General features: G+C 35.7%; 1 protein-coding gene and 1 long non-coding RNA gene across 3 annotated transcripts; one reads left to right on the plus strand and one right to left on the minus strand.

Moving 5' to 3' along the window:
* The first annotated feature begins 485 nt into the window (after positions 1 to 485).
* LOC106445437 (protein kinase PINOID 2) lies at positions 486 to 3,238 on the plus strand. Its single transcript, XM_013886997.3, has 3 exons — positions 486 to 1,146; positions 1,797 to 2,335; positions 2,468 to 3,238. Exons 1-3 carry the CDS (start codon positions 515 to 517, stop codon positions 2,929 to 2,931), a joined length of 1,635 nt encoding a protein of 544 aa, XP_013742451.2. The 5' UTR covers positions 486 to 514; the 3' UTR covers positions 2,932 to 3,238.
* On the minus strand, positions 1,950 to 17,993 carry LOC111205432. Of its 2 annotated transcripts, none has more exons than XR_002658006.2 (6): positions 13,943 to 17,993; positions 13,790 to 13,858; positions 13,497 to 13,708; positions 13,335 to 13,412; positions 12,786 to 13,010; positions 1,950 to 2,083 (listed from the first exon to the last, which is right to left on the minus strand). It is a non-coding gene; the product is annotated as an uncharacterized LOC111205432 (long non-coding RNA). The 2 variants fall into 2 exon arrangements; XR_002658005.2 differs by lacking the exon at positions 1,950 to 2,083 and adding an exon at positions 5,117 to 5,395.
* Between the last annotated feature and the right edge of the window lie 4,674 nt (positions 17,994 to 22,667).

Raw genomic sequence — 22,667 nt, forward strand, 5'->3', positions numbered from 1 at the left:
TTGTACTTCAAATTTCATACAATCAATTATAAATACTTTACTGCACTTGTGTGTTGATTCTAACATGCCAATATAATTCCATAATTTGTCAATCTCTTTGTTTTTGTTTGTTAACCAAATAAATTTATCTTTCGCACGTACATGTAAATGATGATAAAAATAAAAATAAGTTTGTGGTCACTGGTCACTCACGTAATTGTAACTTTTAAAGTTATTCATTATAATTTGGCCATCTACGGATTATCGAATATTCTAATACCTAAAGGTAAAAGCTGGGATAGGATTTTATTGTTCAAGCATTTAACTTTACAGAAAACAAAGGATAGTGGTGGTGTCAGCTTGGCGAAGCATGCCTGACATGTGCATCTCATCAATACTCCTTTATGTTCATATCCGCATTAGATCTATATCGGTTATCTTCACGCATGGTGTTATCTTTACTACTTTCTTTTATAAAATTGATTGGAAAGTAAATATATAAACAAAAATACAAAAAGTGAATAAGGTGGAGAATATGATAAATAGTACTGACAAGACAGTTTTCATACCCAAAACGCTTCAAATGGCAAACTCCACAAAGTCTTACAAAGACCATGAGTCCGATTATGAAACCTCAACAGCCGGACCAGACTCCAGCCGCCGCACGAGCTGGCTAAGTAGTTCTTTCACGGCCAGTCCTAGTTGTAGTAGCTCTATATCTCATCCAAGTAACCATCATGACCTCAACACCTACAACCACCAATCAAAGCCTCACAAAGCCAACCAGATCGCATGGGAAGCTATGGCTAGGCTACGCCGACGCTGCGGCCGTGCGGTAGGGTTAGAACATTTCCGGCTTCTGAAGAGGTTAGGCAGTGGTGACATTGGAAGTGTGTACCTCTGTCAAATACGTGGAAGCCCGGAGGTCGCGTTTTACGCCATGAAGGTTGTGGACAAGGAGGCAGTGGCGGTGAAGAAAAAGCTTGGAAGGGCGGAGATGGAGAAGAAGATTTTAGGGATGCTTGATCATCCTTTTTGCCCAACTTTATACGCAGCGTTTGAGGCTTCTCATTACTCTTTTCTCGTCATGGAGTACTGTTCCGGTGGTGATCTCTACACCGCCCGCTTACGCCAGCAGTCAAAACGTTTTGGTATTTCCTCCACTAGGTAATCCTTCTTTAAACAATAGTATTCCATCCACTATCTAAAAATAGAGGTTTCAATTGTTCTTTTGCTTTTTTTTTTTTGGGCTTCGTTTTAGATTTGAACCACAATTTTCTTTTCTTAAACAAAACTTATTTTGTTACAAAAAAAAACCAAAACTTATTTATTAATTGTAAATGTTTTCTATCAAATGGCACTATGTATACTTATCAAGAAAATGTTTTCACCTTTTGTGTTAGTTGACCGATTTATATATGGTTTCTGTAACCACCCATTTTCGCAGGACCTGGATTAGATTTTTTCGGCTAAAAATATGTACCAATCTTTTTGTGGTGAAGGCAATCTCTAATTTATTTTTTTCTTTAAAATAAAGTAACTCTATAATAGAGATATATTATTCAAATTTATTTTGTAAAATAACATTTAAAAAAAAATAGAAAGTAGAAAATAGAAAAAATGCTATTAAATAAATCTATTATAGAGGAATATATATATATATATATGTATTGGAGTAAACTTACCCTCTAATACTATGTATTATTGAAGAGAATGTAAAAATAAGTTGGAAATGCTCTATATATATATATATATATTAGTAGGTTTACATATTTTGGCAATGTAGCAACTAATCATCAAATGGTGGATAATATCAGGTTTTACGCCGCAGAAACACTAGTTGCTTTAGAGTATCTCCACATGATGGGAATTGTGTATAGAGACCTAAAGCCGGAGAACGTATTAATAAGAGGCGATGGTCATGTGATGCTCTCTGATTTCGATCTCTCTTTCAAATGCAACGTCGTTCCACAGCTCCTCAACCACAATGACTATGACCGTCAAGTCCATGACGATGATGATGATGATGACTTCAGCATATGCTCGACACCTTCTTGCACCACGACTCCATTACACCCCGTAATCTCCTGCTTCTCTCCCGCTTCTAGCAGAAGAAGAAGAAGAAAGAATGTTATTACCACCACAATACACGAGACAGCAGAATGTACTAGCGGATCCGTCAAAAGTAATGATGTTTCTAGAACGTTCTCTCGACAACCTTCTTCTTGTTCTCGTGTTTCAAGTGGGCTTAGAGATCTCTCCGGTGGATGTCCATCAATTTTCGCTGAACCAATCAACGCTCGTTCTAAGTCGTTCGTGGGAACACATGAGTACTTGGCGCCGGAGGTAATCTCAGGTATAGCCACGGCAATATATTTTTATAAATTTTTATTTGCTTTATTTTTTTGAGTGAAAATTATGTTTCTATGATTGTAGCTAGGTAAGCCAAACAAATGTTCAATTTTGCTAACTAGTTATTATTTGTCAGGGCAAGGGCATGGAAGTGCAGTTGATTGGTGGACTTTCGGTGTATTCATGTACGAGATGATATTCGGGACGACTCCGTTTAAAGGCGATAACAACGAGAAAACGCTAGTAAACATTCTTAAAGCACCCTTAACATTCCCAAAGGTTATAGTGAATAGCCAGAAAGAGTACGACAATATGGTGAGTGCTCAAGATCTTATCACCAAATTACTGGTGAAGAACCCTAAGAAGAGGTTAGGGAGTCTCAAAGGCTCTATTGAGATCAAAAGACATGACTTCTTCGAAGGTGTTAATTGGGCACTAATCAGGTCAATAAAGCCACCTTGGGTCCCTAAAGAAGAGACTAATCACAAGATTAAGAGTGATAATCGTAGCGTTAATTATTTTTTGCCGCCGAGGTTTATGATGACTAGGAAGGAAAGGGATGAGCCTTACCATGTGTCTAATCATTTTGATTATTTTTAACTTTAGGATATATCTTTCTTTTTTTTTTACTGATATGGTATTATTTAGCGTGATAACATTCCCAAAGGTGATATTAATCTCGTGATAATCGCATATTTTTTTTACTGATATTGAATTATATGCGATTATCATGAGATTAAAAGTGTAAATATCATTAGGTGAAAGACATGTTATTTCTACTTTGTACTTTTAAACATGTGTCTCTAAACCCGCGTTCTCCAGTTTGCCGGGTGAGCGGATTTACAAACGATGCATACGGTTTTTTCTTTGTTTGGATGATTGATAAATAACTCGTTTTGTTTTCATTTTTCAACCATGTTTACACCATGTATCCAACAAAATGAGCGGGTACATATATATATCCGGAAAGATACACGGCATCCTCGTTATACACCAAGTAGTTAAAATACAGACTAAAGTTAGATATGCATGTAAGCATGTTATATATTACTATCCACACATTTCAAAATTAATAATGTAGAAGTGATGCGCGATGATGTTATTAGGATATACCATAATGATTTCACTCACTGGAATCACGACCGGGGATCTTTTATGTGAGACAATTATGATTCTTCCCCAAGACTAATGATGGGAAACTTAGTAAATTATATGTTTCCCATTACTTTTACGGAAGAAAAGTAAAAGGTTTTGGCCGAAAAGAGAATTGTCATAATAAGTTTGAATTTAATGACTTTTCTAATCTATAAGAGTTTTTATTTAGATTTTTAACGTTAAAACCTTTCGAGTTTGTTTTGGATAAAATTTCCAAAAACTAAGTATTTAACGAAAAAACCCTCAAACTAACTTTATTTAATGAATTAAATCCTATAAGGTCATAATTACCATTACTACCGATAAATTTTTAGTTTAGCGGTTTCTACATTAAGTAAATATAGTTGAGGGTTTTACCATTAAAAATAAAATAAAATCAAAATTTTGTAACATTATCTAAAAATTAGTAACTTAAATTTTCAAAATTAGCATTTTTAATTTCTTTTTTTTGTAAATATATGAGTTTGATGTGTTTTGAACATCAACATTATATCTGTATAAATTAAAAATGTAAAAACCCAGAAAATATAATAAAAATTATCTAAAGATGTATTATTACATTTTTATTAGATAAGATATAATTTTTATTATATTTTCTTGTTTTTTAAATTTTTAATTTTTTTAGTAATTTTATTACAGGTAAATCTTTAGATAATTTTTATTATATTTTTTGGGTTTGTACATTTTAATATATATATATATATATATATATATATATATATAATGTTGATCTTAAAAACACATCAAACTCATATAATTACAAAAAAAAATTAAAATGCTAATTTTAAAAATTTAAGTTACTAATTTTTAGATAATATTATAAATTTTGATTTTTTTTTGATTTTTTTTTATTTTTAATGGCAAAACCCTTCAACTATGTTTACTTAACGTGGAAACCCCTAAACTAAAGATTTACCGGTAGTAATGATAATTATAACATGTTAGGGTTTAATTCATTAGTTTGAGAGTTTTTACCCAAAACAAACTTAGTTGAGAAGTCTTAACGTTAAAATTCTTTTTTATATGGACCGCTTTTTAATCGGAATAGTCTGTACTCCATCAGTTTTCTATTATATACCTTATTTTTAATACACAGTTTTAATAAAATATTTAACTAGACAAAAACATCATTAACTATCTAACAAATCACATATCAACCAATAAAAAAATAATGTACATAATATAAAAAATTATATTGCATAAGAATTAATAAATTTTATATTAAGAAGCGAAAGCTGCATGTAGTTTACACTACAAGAAAACATAAGCTTAACGAAGGCAGTTTTCCTCGTGAGTTCGTCGTAAAAGAGGCTTTACGAGGAATTAGCGAGGAAACACGTTTTCTCGTTACTCATCCGTCGTAATACATATTTCTTCGTCAATTCTTCGTAACTTAGCGAGGAAAATATTTTGTCGTAAAGACGAAGTACATCATTTCGTCGTAAAGACCACGTAAATATTCCACGTAAGGAAGCCGCTATATTTCCTCGTAAATACCTCGAAACGTGTTCCTCGTAAACTACACGTAAATACCTCAAAAGTGTTTCCTCGCAAAATACATACCACGAAAGTATTTCCTCGTAAAATACTCGTTTATCTTTCCTCGTCATTTCCTCGTAAATATTTTCTCGTAAAATACTCGTTTATTTTTTCTCGTCATTTCCTCGTAAAGTTTCCACGTAAATAGGTCGTACATTAGCTACGAATTTACTTCGTTTTTATTATTTTACAGAATTTAACTACTGTTACGACCCAAAATGATTCTCGCCTTTTCTAAGCAGTACGGCTCTCTCTGACTCAATACCTTGAGAAAGTTCATTCGCACTGCTTTTCGTTCCCACTATCGTTCCCATCAGCACAATCTGGATCCCATCTTTGGTGTGGTTCCTATCGTTCGGTTCCCATCGTTCTACAGTGAGATAATTGCATCAGCATGATCACAGACATGTCAAAATCAAGTTGTAAAGAAACATTACATCTTCAAAGAACAAACACACAAAAAAAAACATAAGGATTACAAAAAACAATAACCTTGCATGAAGATTTCTTCACAGTTTTGGTACAAACACGACCATCTTTCCCCAATTTTTTATTTAGTGGAACGACCTGGCCGCAGCTGTATAGAAGATGAAGCGGCCGCAAAAGCAAGAGTGTTTGGCTAGTAACAAAGTGTCAGATTGTTCTTGATCAAACCACCATAATCAAAGAAGAGAGGATTCTACTTTATGATTCAAATAATTCTTACTTGCTGGTGTTACAGATCCTGCTTTGGTGTTATGTCAGCGACGGTACGGAAGAATATGTCGAGAGGGAGAGGATGAAAGAAAAGGTAAGGCTGTTATGGTGGAGAGATTGAGGAACCATGGAGGAAGAAGGATGAAATTGAATGAGACGTGCGATGTTGTTAATAACAGTCATAATTGCATGAACTGAACGGCAATATGAGGCGTTAAAGTTCCGGTGATTTGGAGGTGGTATGAAGTAGGGTTAGCTTTCCGTAACAGTGCCTGGAAGATGAAGCGGAGACGAGAAAGGATGAAAGTTTAGGTCTTCATGGCCCGCTATTAAACAAAGCCCAAAGATGATGAAGAAACAAACGTTAAAAAAGAGCTTTTGGTTGAGTGCTGACGTGTCCAAAAGCGCCCCATCCTCTTTGATGACGTGGAAGGTTGTGGTCAAAGCACAAGCCAACTTTATATATATAAGATTTTTTATTTCCTTTTTTTGCGGTGCTTCTTCTCTTTTCTTCTCTCCTTCTATTACCTTTCACGATTTTAAACCTTTTTTTATTTTAAACATTTTTATTATATTTTGTTTTTCTTTCTTCTTCTTTTATGATGGATAATAATAACAGAGAACATCACCTATGGTGGTTCAGTCTGAGGTAATGACATCATCAACCATGGCTCCACATAAAGAGAAATTGCGGCGGCTCAACCTGAATTGACGGCTGAAGAACGTTTGAGTTTTTGATTGATGATTCTTCTTGTTATAGATTTAGCGATTTAAGGTTGGTAAAGCAAAATTTGGGTATTATTTGATTTTATGGTTCTTATTATTCTGGTTTTTTTTCGGTTTAGGGTTGTTAATGATATTTCTGAGTTTTCTATTATTTAGGGTTTTTGTTGTTCTCCCCTGCAAGGATTTTTTTTTGTGTTTTCTATTTTATTTCATCTTCATATATGAATTCAGTATAACTCGATACTAACTCATTCGAATTTGCTAAAAATAATTGAGTAGTACTAGTATTACCCAGTATAATCATTATAATTCAACTGAACTCGGAATAACTCAGTCGAACTCGATATAACTAACTCAGCAGTATAATCAGTACTCCCTCCGGATACAAATATATGATGTTTTAGTTTTTTTCTTTGTATATAAATGTATGATGTTCTATCTTTTAATTAATGTATTTTTTTAAAACTAAAATATGAATTAACTAAAAGTAAAACCAAAAAGTAATAGATAAAACTAAATATTTAATTTTTCTTAATGTGTGAACAATCTTAAAAGTCTTACATTTGTATCCAGAGGGAGTATAACTCAGCCAAATTCGGTATAACTAACTCAGTAGTACTCAGTATTATTAGTAAAACTTAGTATAATTAACTCAGCAGTACTCACTATAACAAAGCTATATCAGTATAACATAGTTCGACAGTTGTACGTCAATAATTAAATTTTGAAATTTTAAAAATCTGAAATTTTGAAAATTTTAAATTTTGAAATTTTAATATTTTTTCAATTTTTTCAATTTGAATCTTTTTCAATTTTACTTTTTTTAAATAATTTTAAAAAATAAAAAATGATAAAATCGGATATTCATGTTTCATGAGAGTCATAAGGGCATATGGAATTTAAGAGGCCCATAGAAAGTTGGCTCTGCCATAGGAGCATGGAAGGAGATGGCTCTGTTGTATGTTTCATTTTTCATGTACATGTACTATTTATAGTACAATAAATATTGCAGTCTTTTTAAGAGATATAAAGACATGTGTTGTTGTTGATGATAGTGTAAGAGTATGACAAGTGTCATTTGGATTTTAATACTCGCCTTTGATTATCCATCTTCTACTACGTACTGCCTTGTTAAAAACCTAGTCATGAAAAAATTTGAAGGGATAAAACCATCATGAGAGAAAAAGAATACATTGACGTAATCCCCTCCTAAGAATAATGAATATAGTTTTCCCTTCGTATGTCACGTAAATGACGCATTCCGATATCATAGACGTGTTTCGGAATGTTGTAGTGGGAACAGTCTTTGTGAGCAAGACACACGGATTGTTACATGACCGTACATACTCGATGTCTAAATCTTGATTTTTCTCAAGCTCTCATATGCATGAATAAAATCTTGGAGGAATATTATTTACTCTATTGCTCTTAATATAGCCTTCTTTGAGTTGAGCAACAGAAACCGAGTTGTCTTCAAATATTTTTGTTGTCTCTTTCTTAGTAACCATTCCATTTGCTTCCTGTATGTGATGACTTTTTGACCTAAGCCATACACATTCTTGACATGCTTCGGGAAGCGCAGTAGATTATGCATGATTTGAAGAAGTCGCAACCAGAGTTTGTTTCTGGGAACACCAAGAGATCGCGGATCAACGAACAGTACAACCATAGCTGGTTTGCAATCGGACTTTATGAGGATCTGATAAGTATCATGCATCTGCAAAACCAACTCTTCCAAACTCGGAGTTTCTTGGATAAATCCATCTAAATCAATCTAAATCAACTGTACCTCGGAGAGAAAACAAAATATGTGCTTTATGTCGTTCTATTGCCTGCGATTAGGAGAAAAAATATATCTTGCAAGTAAGTTAGTAGCTAAAACAATTTCCGGCTACTACAATTTTGCAAGATATAAAAGCCCACCGATAGCGCTCATATAAGGTACTTCTGTACCTCATATATCTTCGTTATCTTCACAGGTCTTAAAAGGATCTTTCTTAGCATCGAGAGATCTATTAACCACTGCAGTACGCAAAGGACTCGTTTTGTCCATATAAAAGTGTTTCAATATCTTTTTCGTATAATTTGACTGATGCACAAATATTCCTTCTAAAAAATGCTCTATCTAGAGTCCAAAACAAAATTTTGTCTATCTGAGATCTTTCATTTCAAACTCTTGTTTCATATGAGTCTGTGCATCATCAACCTTCTTTTGAGTTTCAATTATGTTCAGTTCCTCTACACATACATCACTGATCATGATTTTTTAACAAAAAAACGCATGGACATGTCACATTATTCACATATACCTTTCTCAGTAAATATTTACTTAAGCGATTGTACCACACGCATCTGGATTGCTTTAATCCGTAAAGTTGTTGTTGTAACTTGACCGAACAAATATCTCTAACAAATATCTCTAGATTTTGTTCTTAATGCTTATGAAATTTTCAATCCCTCAGGGATTTTCACACACACACAAACACACACACACACACACATATATATATATATATATATATATATATATATATATATATATATATATATATATATATATATATATATATATATCATTATCCAATGATCCATAAAAATATGCAATCACAATATCCATTAAATGCATTTCAAGATTTTTAGATGTTGCTAGGCTTATCAAAAATCTAAATGTAATTGCATCCATTACCGGGGAATACGTTACCTCAAAATCAATTTCCAGTCTCTGAGAAAAACCTTGGGCAACGAGTTGGGCTTCATATCGTGTTACCTCATTCTTCTCATTTCCCTTTCTCACGAATACCCACTTGTACCCAACTATATTTACATTCTCAGTTTTTATAACTATAGGTCCAAAAACATTCCTTTTATTCAGGGAGTGTAACTCATTTTGTATGGCCATCTTCCACATCTCCCAGTCATGTCTTTAATGACATTCCAAAATGGACCTTGGATATGGATTATCACTTTCGTGATCTATTTCTTTGGACACAGAAAAAGAAACATTCCATCAACATCTTTTATCTTATTTCGTATCCATAATTTTTCATCTATGGCGTAGTTGATAGAAATCTCTTTTTTTTGTTTCCTTCTCGTTATATGGATCATTATATTTATTTTGTTCTAATGGAACCTTTTCACTTATGTCTTCTTCCAGACATTTTGATGGAAACAAAGTTATGATGGACAACGACACCTATTGTATGGTTCGTGGTATGGGAAAAGTTATCATACAAAACCAAGATGGGTCAGTAGTTACTCTGAGCAACGTCAGATATATACCGGAAATGGGAAGGAACCTCATTTGCTATGGCCAACTAGAACAGTCAGGTTGTAGATACAGAGGAAAGAATTACATGATTCACTTCTACAAAGGAGATAAGAAGGTGATATCGGAAAAATATGCATGTACTATCCTCAAGGAAATGTCATAAAGGCTGAGGTTAACACAGTAAAGGAAATCGTTGATATCACTGACAGATGGCTCACATGAACATCAGATCAAGGGAAGCATTGGTAAGGAGAGGATATGTGAAGAAGGAAGAAGTTGGGAAGTTAGAATTTTGAGAGGCGTGTACAATGGGAGAATCTCACAAGTAGAGTTTTCCCAAAGCCAAACACACTACCAAAGGAGTGTTAGAGTACATACACTCGTACCTTTGGGGTTCTCCAACAACAACACCGAGCTTATCAGGGGCTCATTACTCCTTAACTTTAACTGATGATTACTCCAAGAAAGTTTGGATATATTTTCTAAAAACTAAAGATGAAGTTCTTAATTGTTTTACATAATGGAAGCTATTGGTAGAGAACCAGACTGGAAAAAGAATAAAGTGTATAAGGACTGAAAATGGGTTGGAGTTTGGCAACCAGAAGATGGACGCGTTGTGCAGAGAAAAATGAATCAAACGGCATAAGACTTGTCTTTACACACCACAACAAAATTGTTTCTCCGAGAGTATGAATCGGACCATAATGGATAAGGTGAGGGCAATGGCAAGTGAGACTAGTCTAGAAGAAACTTATTGGGAAGAGGCAGCGTCAACTGCATTATACGTAATTAATAGGTCACCAAACGCATCAATTGAGTTTGAGATTCGAGAAGCTAAATAGACAAGCTGTGATCCAGAATATGGTCATCTGGAGAGATTCGGTTGCATTGCATATGTTCATAAGGTTAAAGAGACTATAAGTACAAGGGAAGCGAGAGGGATCTTCTTGGGGTATGCACAGGGTACTAAGGGATATCGAGTGTGGCTTTTAAAGGAACAGAAGGTTGTCATCAGCAAGGATGTAGTGTTCAACGAGGAAAGGTTCTTTAAGGATCTTGAGAAGGAAGAGGATCAGAAAGTGTTGCATAAGGAACCAGAGACTAAAAGAGATAAGAAGAAAGTGAACTTTAGGAGTGAGTTAGAAGAATTTGAAGGGGGCGTTCAAATTCAGGTGGAGTTGATGAGGCAGAGTCTTCACATGTCCGAGACAACACGAGGAACATGCATAACGGTACATAATCAGAACTTGAATCGGAAACAGATTAAGAGAAATGAGACCATCAGACTCAGTACTTGGGAACATACTTATTAGCTAGAGACAGGGAAATGAGGACCACAAAACCTCCATCAAAGTTCGAAGATGCTGATTTCTTGGCCTACGTGATAGACCATGGATTTGACCCATGTTTTCCCATGGTTTATAAGTGTTTTAACTACTAATTATTATATTATAGAGTTTATTTAGTATATTTATACGATCAGGAGTGATTTGGAGGAAAGTGATGATTTTGAAGCATTTTGGAGATAGTTGGAGTAAGCACCCGAGATGACCATCGAGCACAACCATCGGTCGAAATTGATGAAGAATAATCGATCGATGTTCACATCTTGACATCGATCAACATCGAAGCGCGTAGAAAGCACGTTTGGTCTCAGCCGCCTTAGAGCCCAATTCTTCACCTATTTACAAGATTACCCCTGAAGAGTTTTAACCTAATTATATAAGTTTTGTCAACATGTTAGAGGCAAAGTGTGCTTTCTTGTTTTACTGATTTCACAGCAAAAGGTTTTTAGGATTTTTAGTAGATTGGAGAGAAGATCCAAAGATTTTTGTGAATGGAACTCTATTAATATATATCTATTTATCTAATGCAGTTTTCATACCTAATTGATGTTATGAATTGCTTGGTCATGTCTGAGTAGTTCTCTTTGTTAGATTTAGGGTTTAAATAGGTTATGGGGGATTAGCCCCAACTATAGATTGCTAAGTTGTGATATTCATCTTTAGGATTGTCATTAATGCATGATTCTAGATTAGCTACCTAGAACTTGCCCTAAGAGTTGTAGACATAAGCGATAGCTTGCATCTCACCCTGAAACCATCCTAACTGAGCTAAGACTTGCTAAGAGTAAGGCGAGAGCTGATCAAGTGAGATTAGTGAGCACATTCAACCCGTGCATTAACGCTTGACCAAGAGCGTCGATCGATAGTCCAATAGAATAATCGGTCGACGTTTCAGAAAGCGTATCTTTGGAGAAAAATCAAACTTGGGAATATGCAAAGAGACCTAAGGATCATAAATTCATCGGGTGTAAGTGGATTTACAAACTGAAACCTGAAATCCCAGGAGTTGAACCACCTAGATACAAAGCTAGGCTGGCGGCTAAAGGATATGCGAAAATAGAGGGAATTGATTATAATGATGTTGTTGCACCCGTGGTCAAACATGTTTCTGTTCGCATACTGATATCAGCAGTGGTAAACTACGATTTAGAACATGAGCAGCTTGACGAGAAGATGGCGTTTCTACACAGGGTATTGAAGGAAATTATATACATGGAGCAGCCAGAGGGATATGTTCATAAGGAAAAAGAAAAGTTGGGTTTTTCTATTAAAAATCACTATACGGGTTGTAACAGCCACCAAGGGAATGGAATCATAGGTTTGGCGCATTCATGATGAAGCATAAGTATAAGAGAAGTGAATATGATTCCTATGTGTATCTAAAGGGATTGACGGTGGAGGATATGGTATACATATTGATTCAGTTGATGATATGCTGTAGCAGCCACGCAGATGGGCACAATTCAGAAGCTAAAGGATCAATTGAGTGAAAAGTTCTAGATGAAAGACTCAGGTCATGCTAAGAAGATTCTAGGGATAGATATACTACAATATAGAACCAAATCATCTTTGGTTCTATCATAGAATGAGTACTTAGCTAAAGTTTTGAAAACTTTTGGAATGTCGAAATTCAAAGCAGTGTGTACACTGCTTGGTTCACAGTTTAAGCTAAAGGCCCTAACTAAAGACGAGGAGTTAGCAAGCTAAGGAGATGGAAAAATTACCTTACACCAGTGCGGTTGGAAGCCTCATGTACACAATGGTGGGTTCTAGGCAAGACCTTACATATGTTGTTGGAATGGTATGTAGATACATGAGTAAACCTGGCAGAGATCATTAGTTAGCAGTCAAATGGATAATTTTGTATATTAAAAGAGCATTGGATTTAAACTTAACTTTTACGAAGAAGGAGAATTTTAAAGTCAGAGGATACTGTGACTCGGATTACGCTGCATAATTAGATAAGAAAAGATAAATTGCAAGTTATGTATTCATTGTAGAAGGAAACACAGTGAGTTTGAGGTCTTCGTCGCAAAAGATTGTCGCCTTATCAACCACCGAAGCGGAGTACATGTCGTTATCCGATGCAATCAAAGATTAATTTGGTTAAGAGGCATTTGTGAAGAGTTAAAACTAAGTACATGAGTGGTGGAGGTAAACTGTGATATATCTAGCCAAGAACTTCCTCTACATGGAAAGAACTAAACACATTGCAGTGATGTACAACTTCATACGAGAGATAATAGCAGATGATATGTTGGCTAAGACCTTACCAAAAGAAAAGTTCAGCGGGTGTTTAACTCGTCTGAAGGTGCTTGAAGCTTGAGAAAAGAAGATCGTCGTCTTTGAAACTGAGAGGACGATGAAGAAGGCGGAGTGAGTCTCAGAAGACAGAGAGACAAAGGGAGATGGTCTGATTAGTAAGAATAAGTAACCTAGCTTGAAGTGAGGACAAACAAAGCTTGAACCAGGATCTGGAAACTCGAAATACATGCAAGAAGCGTTGTCAGAGATTGAAGACAATGTTGAGCTCTTTCGAGATTAGGGTTCACAGTCATCAGTGGTGTCTCACACCAAGGTGGAGATTGTGAGGTTTGGTGTGTGATTTAGCTGAATAATCTGATATGAGCTTAGGCCCAGCTGAAACCTAACAAGAGAACACATAAGCGGTTAGTAATTGGGCCTCGGCGAATTGGAAGCTGACCCAAAGTCGAGCTGACTAACTTACCTATAAAGTCAGAGGAGAAGGTTTGACCGTAACAACCTGATCTTCTTCTTCCAACGACTTGCTTCTTCTCTGTAACGGAATAAAATCCACCATTGTTACAAGAGAAAAAGCTTATGTAAAACAATAAAGAGAGATAGAGAATTACTAATTTACCAGGTTCTGATTCTGAAGGAGATATACCCAAGGTCAGAGGAGACCTCTAAAACTTGCTTGTCTTGGGTTCTTCTTTTAGCTTTCTCTGTTCTTAGCAAACACACTAGTGACTGGAGTCGCGAACTGACCATACGTGAGAGTACCTGGGAGAGAGAACAAAGAGAGAATTATAGATTGGGTTAGATCAATCGAAGAGCAAAGCAATCAAGACGGATACTTCTACACTGATTATTTTTATCTTTATTAGATTTATACCTTATCCAATCCAAAGCAAATTGCCAGTGTGAAATTGACCATCGACGTCACACAGCTCTTGTCCTCCACCTCTCAAATTCAAACTCGGTGATGGCCCGTCCATCCCAATTTCAAATCTATAAACCTTAATTCCAAAATCCAATTTCAACTTTGTTTTCCTTTTACCCTATTTAACAACCGTTACTGTTACGAACTTCTATTTAATTCATGAGAAGAATGATTCATTTTGTATAGTTTTCATTTTTTATAGCTCTCTCGTCTATGAAGAATGTGTTATATCATCAGTAAGATTCTTATATCATAAGAGGAGGTTTTCTTTTTTTTTGCTAGATTATATTCTACTAAAAAGTTTACAAAGCCTGGCTTAGTGGCAAATGCCTTGCAAAGAACCGAACCTGAAGCTATTAGTAGCAGCCCAACTAAAAGTTTACTTGCCCAAGCAAACTAGTTAGCTAGCAGAAAGAAGACGGAGGATTGAGAGAGAGTTGCATATCACCCTAGGCCGCATTGAAGAAGAGATCAGTGGGGCCATGCTTGGAACAAAGATGAAGAGAATTGTGGATCTTCAATTCGAATTGCCGCAATCCTTAACTTGATGGTTTTATCAATTTCCTTGATGATAGCTGATGGGTGTCTGAATCTGTTTTTCTTTCCCAAATGCAGTAGATAGTAGCCTGCCAAGCCAAAAGCATTAGTAATCTGATGTGTTGCGGTGATTTCAGCCTTTCCAGATCACCGAGTAATACATTCCAATTTCTTGGTGTAGAGAAACCCACTCTTCCTGCGATCGAGTGCCAAACCTCCCAAGAGTAAGAGCAAGCGTAGAACAAATGGTCCCTTGATTCAAGATACGAATTACAGAGGATGCAAGTTGGATCAGTGTCAATTCCCCAGTCCACCATTCTGTTTTTGGTAGGGCATCTGTCAAAAACGAACACATGGCAAGAATTTGTGACGTGGAATTCCCTTCGAGAACCAGATCTCCTTACACCAAGGGACTCGTTGTTGCCTCACACGCAACAGGTTATAGATTGCCTTTGTTGAGTAGACATTCGATTTTTTTCCATCATGCATCCATTCTAACCTATCCATGTCGTTGGTGAGCGATAAGGTAGCGAAATATGATAGAATTTTAACATGTGTTTCTGATTTTTTTTAAGTAGTAGGGGGCACGTGCCCCCATAGTCAACAACGTTTGTCCGCCCCTGCATATACCTCAAAACAAAATAATTAGTACCAAAAATATACAATCAAAATATAACCAAAATCTGTGACAGACTATAAATATCCAACATCCCAAAAATATTTGGGATTTTTTTTAAATTTACAGATTTCTTGAAATTTTGGGTATTCATAGATTTCTTGAGGTTTGGAGTACATTTTTGATTTTTCGTGTATTTACAGTTTTTCTCGGGTTATTGGTTAGGTCTTCAGATTTGTTTGTTTATTTTTTAATTTTAAGTTTTTTTTAGGTTTTCCGGGTTTTAGAATTTTTTTCAAAATTTTGGATACATTTTTCGGTTTTTGGGTAATTTTTGCAAAAGAAAAAAAATTACCCATGTCAACTAGCAAATGAGAAAGTGTATATGTGCTATTTGGCTCAGCGTGGTTAACCAATATTATTTTGACTGAAGTTTTATAGTTCAGTTAATTTATTTGAAAAAAATAGTTTAAGATGAAGTCGACATGGTATCAAAGTTGAGGTAGTGATATGAACGATGAAAATTGTTTAAGTTGGTATTGACTATATGTTTCCTTCTTGTTCTAAGATAAGATACAACAATAAAAAAAATAGAGTTTCTCATATTTATATGTGTTTTTGAAAGATAATTGCTGATCTTTTGAAACTATGAATCTCTTTTTTTTCCTCTACCAGTTAGGGTGTGATGTCTAATTGTTTTTATTTTGGTTTTTCTTTGTCAATGCCCAATAAATTTTATGTAGATTTTACATTAAAACGCCTAACCTTGAATTATATATATATCAAATATTTTCCAGTAATAACCATTTTAATCAATTTTATTACATTATAATTTACATATTTCATTGTTAGATGATTTATGCTAATTTTAATCATATTTTCTTAATTTTTTAAATTTTAATTATAAGATCAACTTATGTAGTATAAACCACTTTATGAGCTTTGGATTTTGCAAGATTACAATCATAAATGTATTTTCTAGCCTTGTGTTTGTTCATAAGATGTTAGTTGTAGTTTGACAACCTATTAATATTACTTTTAATTGAATAAAAGTAAAAATAATTTATCTACATGAGTGTTTTATATAGAAAAAGTTAAACTATTCTTTTTGAAAATCTTTTTTTTTTCATTTAAAACAAATTTTAGGTCTTTTTGAAAATTTCTCTTTTAAGCTACTCCACTTTTTTTTTTCTGTTCCACAATTATGCAATGTCACTTATCTGAGCTTTAAAATATAATTCACCTATTTCATTTTAGTTGATTTTTAAGATTAGTGCACACACATTAAGAAAATATACATTTTTATTAAAATATTATTGGTAACATTAAATATATTTTTCTGTCATCAATTACAGACTCATACTGACTCTGTGAACCATCCCAACAGATCTTGATCCATGTGAACGACGAAAGACGGTTCCTTCCTGACACTGCGTGCTAGGCTATCCGCTCTTGAATTTTGTGTCCTTGGTATATAGATAATCTCTGATCGTGTGAAATCTTCTTTCAGAATCTTAATATCTTCCATATAATTTGTAAATGCTAGTCATTCTTTAGGTTCTGAAATCATCTTCACCAACTGAGAACAATCCGTTGCAAACGTAACCTTGAATTGGCGTACGTTTTTCATGCATTCCATTGCCCAGAGTAGTGGTTCTATATCCGCATGTAGAGGAGATAAACAAGCTCGGACATTCCTTGCTCTCAACAGCCCATTAAATCCTTCTAAAGTACTCAGATACCCTTGTCCGGAGAAAATCTCATTCTACTTCCAGGAACCATCTGTAAAACACCATCACCCTGGGATTGATGGGAGAGTCGTAACCTCGGCCCTGGGATACTATCCTATTTCCGTTCAATACTTGTGCTTCAGCCCAAAGTATTGACTCTATTTCGGCCAATTTGAGCGTGTCCCTTGGATCCATGTTCGGATTACTAAAAATTTTATTGTTTCTTCCTTTCAAAATATACAAAAGTATCCATGAAAATTGATGATCATCCATCAGTGGGGAAACTCTCCAGAAGAGATGATCCATATTTGTAAAGAGGGAGCTTGTGGGGAAGATAGATGGATTTGATGGTATCTTGGAGAGAGAGCCCAAACCTGAAATGCTGGAGGACATTCAAAAAACACAAGGTTGATCGATTCTTCATCCGCTCCACAACGTGCACAACATATGTCTCCTTGTATTCCTCGCACTTTCAGATTCTTCTTGACTGCTATACAGCATGTTACCAATTGTCATAGAAGATGTTTTAACTTTAGGGGACACCGTATTTTCCAGCAGGACGCCTTCAAAGTAGGGGTGGGCGTTCGGATATCCGTTCGGGTTCGGGTCGGGTATTTCGGTATAGAGGTGTAGAACCCGTTAGGGTATTTCTGTACTTCGGATCGGGTTCGGATATTTTTAGTTCGGGTTCGGTTATTTCAGATCGGGCTCGGTTATTTAGATTTTGAAAAAAACAAAATTAAATTTTCATTTCTCAAATTTTTTGTAGTTTAAAAATATAACTTTCCTTTAACTAATTTTTTTATTTTTGATAGATTGAACGGTTAATAAATTTAGACTTAACATTTTGAAACTAAAAAAACATTAATTTGGTTATTGTTTGTAAATTTTGGATGTAACTTTTTGTTAATCTTTGAAATAAAAAATTTGACATGCATTTTAAGTGAGTAGCGCATCATTCAATTACGTATATCATATGAACTTAAAATATGTGTAGTATCAATATAAATATTTTATGTAAAATGAGAGATGTAAACTAGAAATATAAGGTTAATTATACATATGTTCGTTATTTTCGGATATCTATTTGGGTTCGGGTTCGGATATCCAATCTCTCCTAATTCAATACCCGTTCGGGTATTCTGCTACTTCGGTTCGGATTTCGGTTCGGGTTTTTCGGATCGGGTTCGGATGCCACTTCGGATATCGAGTAAAGTGTCCACCCCTACTTCAAAGCATCAACTGTGGGTCCAAACATTAAAGGTGGTTTGTCCCTGTCTGGATAAACTCGTTGTATCTGATATCCTGATTTAACCGTATACTTTCCATTATTTGTGAAATGACATCCATCCCTGTCCACTATCTTGGGTTTACTCAGTGGTATACTTTCTATAATTTTCACATCCTGAGGATCCACCAAAGCTCTGAGTGCTTGCGAATTCCATGTTCGCGAAGTAGAATCAATAAGAGAATTTACTGTTAGGCATGGGTTGAAATTGTGTTGATTTTTATTTGCTGGTCTCGGGCGAGTAGTTGGGAGCCATGGATCGTTCCATACATATATAGATGATCTTGATCCCACCCTTTTGATCAGTCATTTGCTTACCAGAGATCTAACAGAAACGATACTCCGCCAGCCATATGACGGAGAATATGAACGAATCGGTTTCAGGGGTGATGCATTCCTGTAATACCGTCCTTTGAACATTCGGGAAAATAAAGTATTTGGCTTCTCAATCAGATGCCACAATTGTTTACCAAGAATCGCTGTGTTGAAATCAATGATATCCTTAAAACCTAGTCCTCCATCCTCCTTATCAAGATATACTTTCTCCCATGATTTCCAGTGCATGCCTCTTGTCCTTCCCCCTGGACTCCACCAGAATTATGCGACCGCGGTCGTCACTTTTTTGGCGGTTGCCTTAGGTAGACGATAACAAGACATCACATGGTTTGGTAATGCCGTAACCACTGATTTAATAATCACTTCCTTTCTTCACCTTGTGAAAAAAACTTGAAAGTCCAACCATTAACTATATTATTTAGCCGGTCCTGCAAAAAGCTAAAAATTTGTATCTTAGAACCCCCCCCCCCCCCCCCCCCCCCTAAGATTTTCTGGAAGACCTAGATAGGATCTCATGCCTCCAAGATTTTGGATGCCCAATATATCACTTATCTCATGTCTAGTTGATTCTTCAATTTTGTGCCCAAATTGAATCGAGAACTTATCGAAGTTTATAAGCTGACCTGATACAACCTCATATTCCTTTAAAATCCTGAGGATGGTTTGAAATTTTTCTTTTTAAGATTTACAGAAGAAAATGCTATCATCCGCAAAAAGCAAATGAGATATCGATGGACATGCTCTAGCTACCTTCATTCCCGTTAAGTGTCTCCATCTTTTCGACTTTTTAATATTTGCAATTAAAGCCTCAGTATATAGAATAAATAAATAAGGTGATAAAGGATCCCCTTGTCATAAGCCCCTGTGTGGAACGATAAGAACCCGTGGTTGACCATTTAGTAGGTTCCGATATTGAACCGATGATATACACTCCATCATTAATGTAATCCAATAAAGATCAAAGCCCATCTTTTGTAATAGAGACTTGAGAAAATCTCATTTCACTCTATCATACGCTTTACTCATATCCGTTTTAATTGTTATATATTTTCTTTGTCATGCCTTATTATTCCTTAATCCATGAAACATTTCATGAGCAATAAGAATATTATCAGAGATCAACCTTCCTGGCACAAATGCCGATTGGGTCTCTGATATGAGGGAGGGTAAGCATATCTTCAATCGCTGACACAGAACCTTCGAGATAATTTTATACCCAACATTACATAGGCTGATTGGCCTCAGTTCTGTCATTCTTGTAGGCATCTCCGTCTTTGGGATCATACAAATATTAGTAATATTTAACCTCAGATCCAGTATTTCAGAAACCAAAAAATTATTCACCATGTCCACCAAATCCTTTATAATAATATGCCAGGAGTGTTGATAGAAAAGAGTTGTCATGCCGTCTGGTCCTGGTGCCTTCTCTGGGTGCATCATAAACAAAGCGTCTCTAACCTCATTCTCCGTTGCTACTCTCAACAATCGTTGATTCATCTGAGGAGTGATACGGTGTTACTTCTGTGAGGAAGTCATCAAAATCAGTTGGAGAAGTGGTAGTAAAAAGTTCTTCGAAATAGTCTACTGCCACGTTTTCCACAGCAATATCCTTTGTAATCCAATTCCCCCACAGCATCATGTAAACCTACAATCCTATCACGGACCCGTCGTTTCTTAATCAAAGCATGGTAGACTTTTGTATTAAGATTCCCAGATGAGTACCACGTATTCCTACTTTCCTGGTGCCAATACTCCCTCTTCGTCTTTATATGCATCTTACAATTTCCTCGAAACCTCTACAATATCCTCCTAAGACCTAGAATTATCTGTTTGTACCTCCTCAGGAGCTTTCTGTAAATCATTAATTTTTTCCTTTCCATAAGGTGAATTATTTTTTCGCCATTTAGCAATTTCGTGTCGACAAATACTAATTTTTTCCACTATCTCAACTTCACTTCTTTCACTGTAATCTGACCAGCCCATTGTAATTGATTCCAGAAAACCTTCTTGTCCAATCCATCTTTTATCAAAGCGAAATTGCCCTTTCTCTTGGTGACTTTATCTTCTACGTAAGCCACCACTGGGCGATGATCAGATGCCACAATCCCTAAATATTCTGTATAAGAACATGGAAACAGAGTATGCCACTCCTCATTTGCTAAAGCTTGATCTAGACGACATCTTATCGTCACTGCCCCTTTTCCTTTTCTTCTTCTCCCTTGCCATGACATTTTATTTCTCCGAGCCGGAAATTCCAATAAACCAGTATTCCTTATCATATTATTAAAAGGAATAAAAGAATCAACACTTCGCAAAGATCTTCCATCCTTTTCATGATTTCCAGTGATCTCATTTAAATCACCAAAGATGAACCAGGGTTCCGATCTCGAAAGCCCATATCTAGTCAAACGTTCCCATACTTGTTCCCTTAACTTTGGAACAGGATCACCATACACAAACGTAAGATAAACCGTCTTCCCAAGAGCCACCGCTTCCACATCAATCATTCTATTACTAGAATATAAGACCTGGTTCTGATACTCATTGTTGTAAAAAAGCGCTAAACCACCACTCCTTCCCACTGGATCTACAGTGACCAAATTATCGAATCCAAAGTGTGCTTGAAAGTCTTGAACAAACTCTGAATCTTGCTTTGTTTCAGATAAAAATAAAAAATTTGGTTTATGTTTATGTCATATCTCTCTTAGATAGCTTATGGTTCACGTACTTCACATACCTCGACAATTCCAACTAACTCTCAATTAAAAATATAAAAAAGCTCCCAAGAGCTAGCTAATTTGAGTTTAATAATACCTTGAAATCCCAACCACCAAAAACCAATAAACCACCAAACTTTCTAACACACCCGTTATATCAGGCGCCCTCAAAAAGAAAATAATAAGCCTTTGCCCTGCTCCCAGTATAGACATTGTTGCCACTTTCACCGCACCATATAACTTCGAGACACTAGAAGCCATAATAGGAGAACCAAATATGTGAGCCAGTATCTTCACGTTAAACTTATATGTATAGTATGTTTAAATTTCATACTCTGAACCGTACAGTATATAAACTATGCAAGGCTTGTACTGCAATAAGTCTTATCAAACCAGTGAACATTTACTTGTTGCGATATCTTCTTCTTCGTTTCCGAAATTAATACCCGAATCCTCTCCAAATAAACTGTCTGCGAGTCCATGCAACAAGAACGTTCTGTTCAGTCTTGAGCCACTTCCCAATACCAAAAACCACACATGAACCAGATCCTTTGCTTGTCTTCCAGAAAGATCAAGCTGCATACATGATACTGCATCAGACATCATTACCCGACCCTTTAGATCACTTCTCATCAACAACATGAACCAAATCCAAAAACCAAAACAACCATCTTTATTCCATACGTTCTAAGAAACAAGCAAACTACATCTTATTGAAAACCCTTTTAAGACCCAACGAGACCATTAAAAACTTAAACTGCTCATAGAGCTTATTGAAGCAACAAGAGAAACAGAAATTTAAAAAAACAACAACATCCCCATAACATAGTTATTGGTACACGCTGATCCATAAAAACTTAAGGTTTAGGTAACTGTTTAGGGTGTGAGGAACCCTTCTCTTCCACTTGCTTGGCGCCTCCTCCCTTGCGGAGACTCTGTTTAGCTGGTGCGCACTTGCGATGTGACATAAGAACTTGAACAAACTTCGAGTCGTTTCCACCTGCAACTGAGAACAAAGGTTTTCGCAGTCCCAGCTTCTTCTGCGCCGCAGCTGTCACTGTGCCCTCTGCAATGCCTCTAGCCATATCTTCTTCGACAACTTCTTTTGCCTCCACCTGGTCCATATCTTTTCCTTCTCCGTCTGTGAGATTTTGGAACTCTTCATCAAGTTCCAGAACTGCATCTGTCTCCGTCCTAG

Source organism: Brassica napus, chromosome C4, assembly GCF_020379485.1.
Source record: "Brassica napus cultivar Da-Ae chromosome C4, Da-Ae, whole genome shotgun sequence".
Taxonomy (NCBI): domain Eukaryota; kingdom Viridiplantae; phylum Streptophyta; class Magnoliopsida; order Brassicales; family Brassicaceae; genus Brassica; species Brassica napus.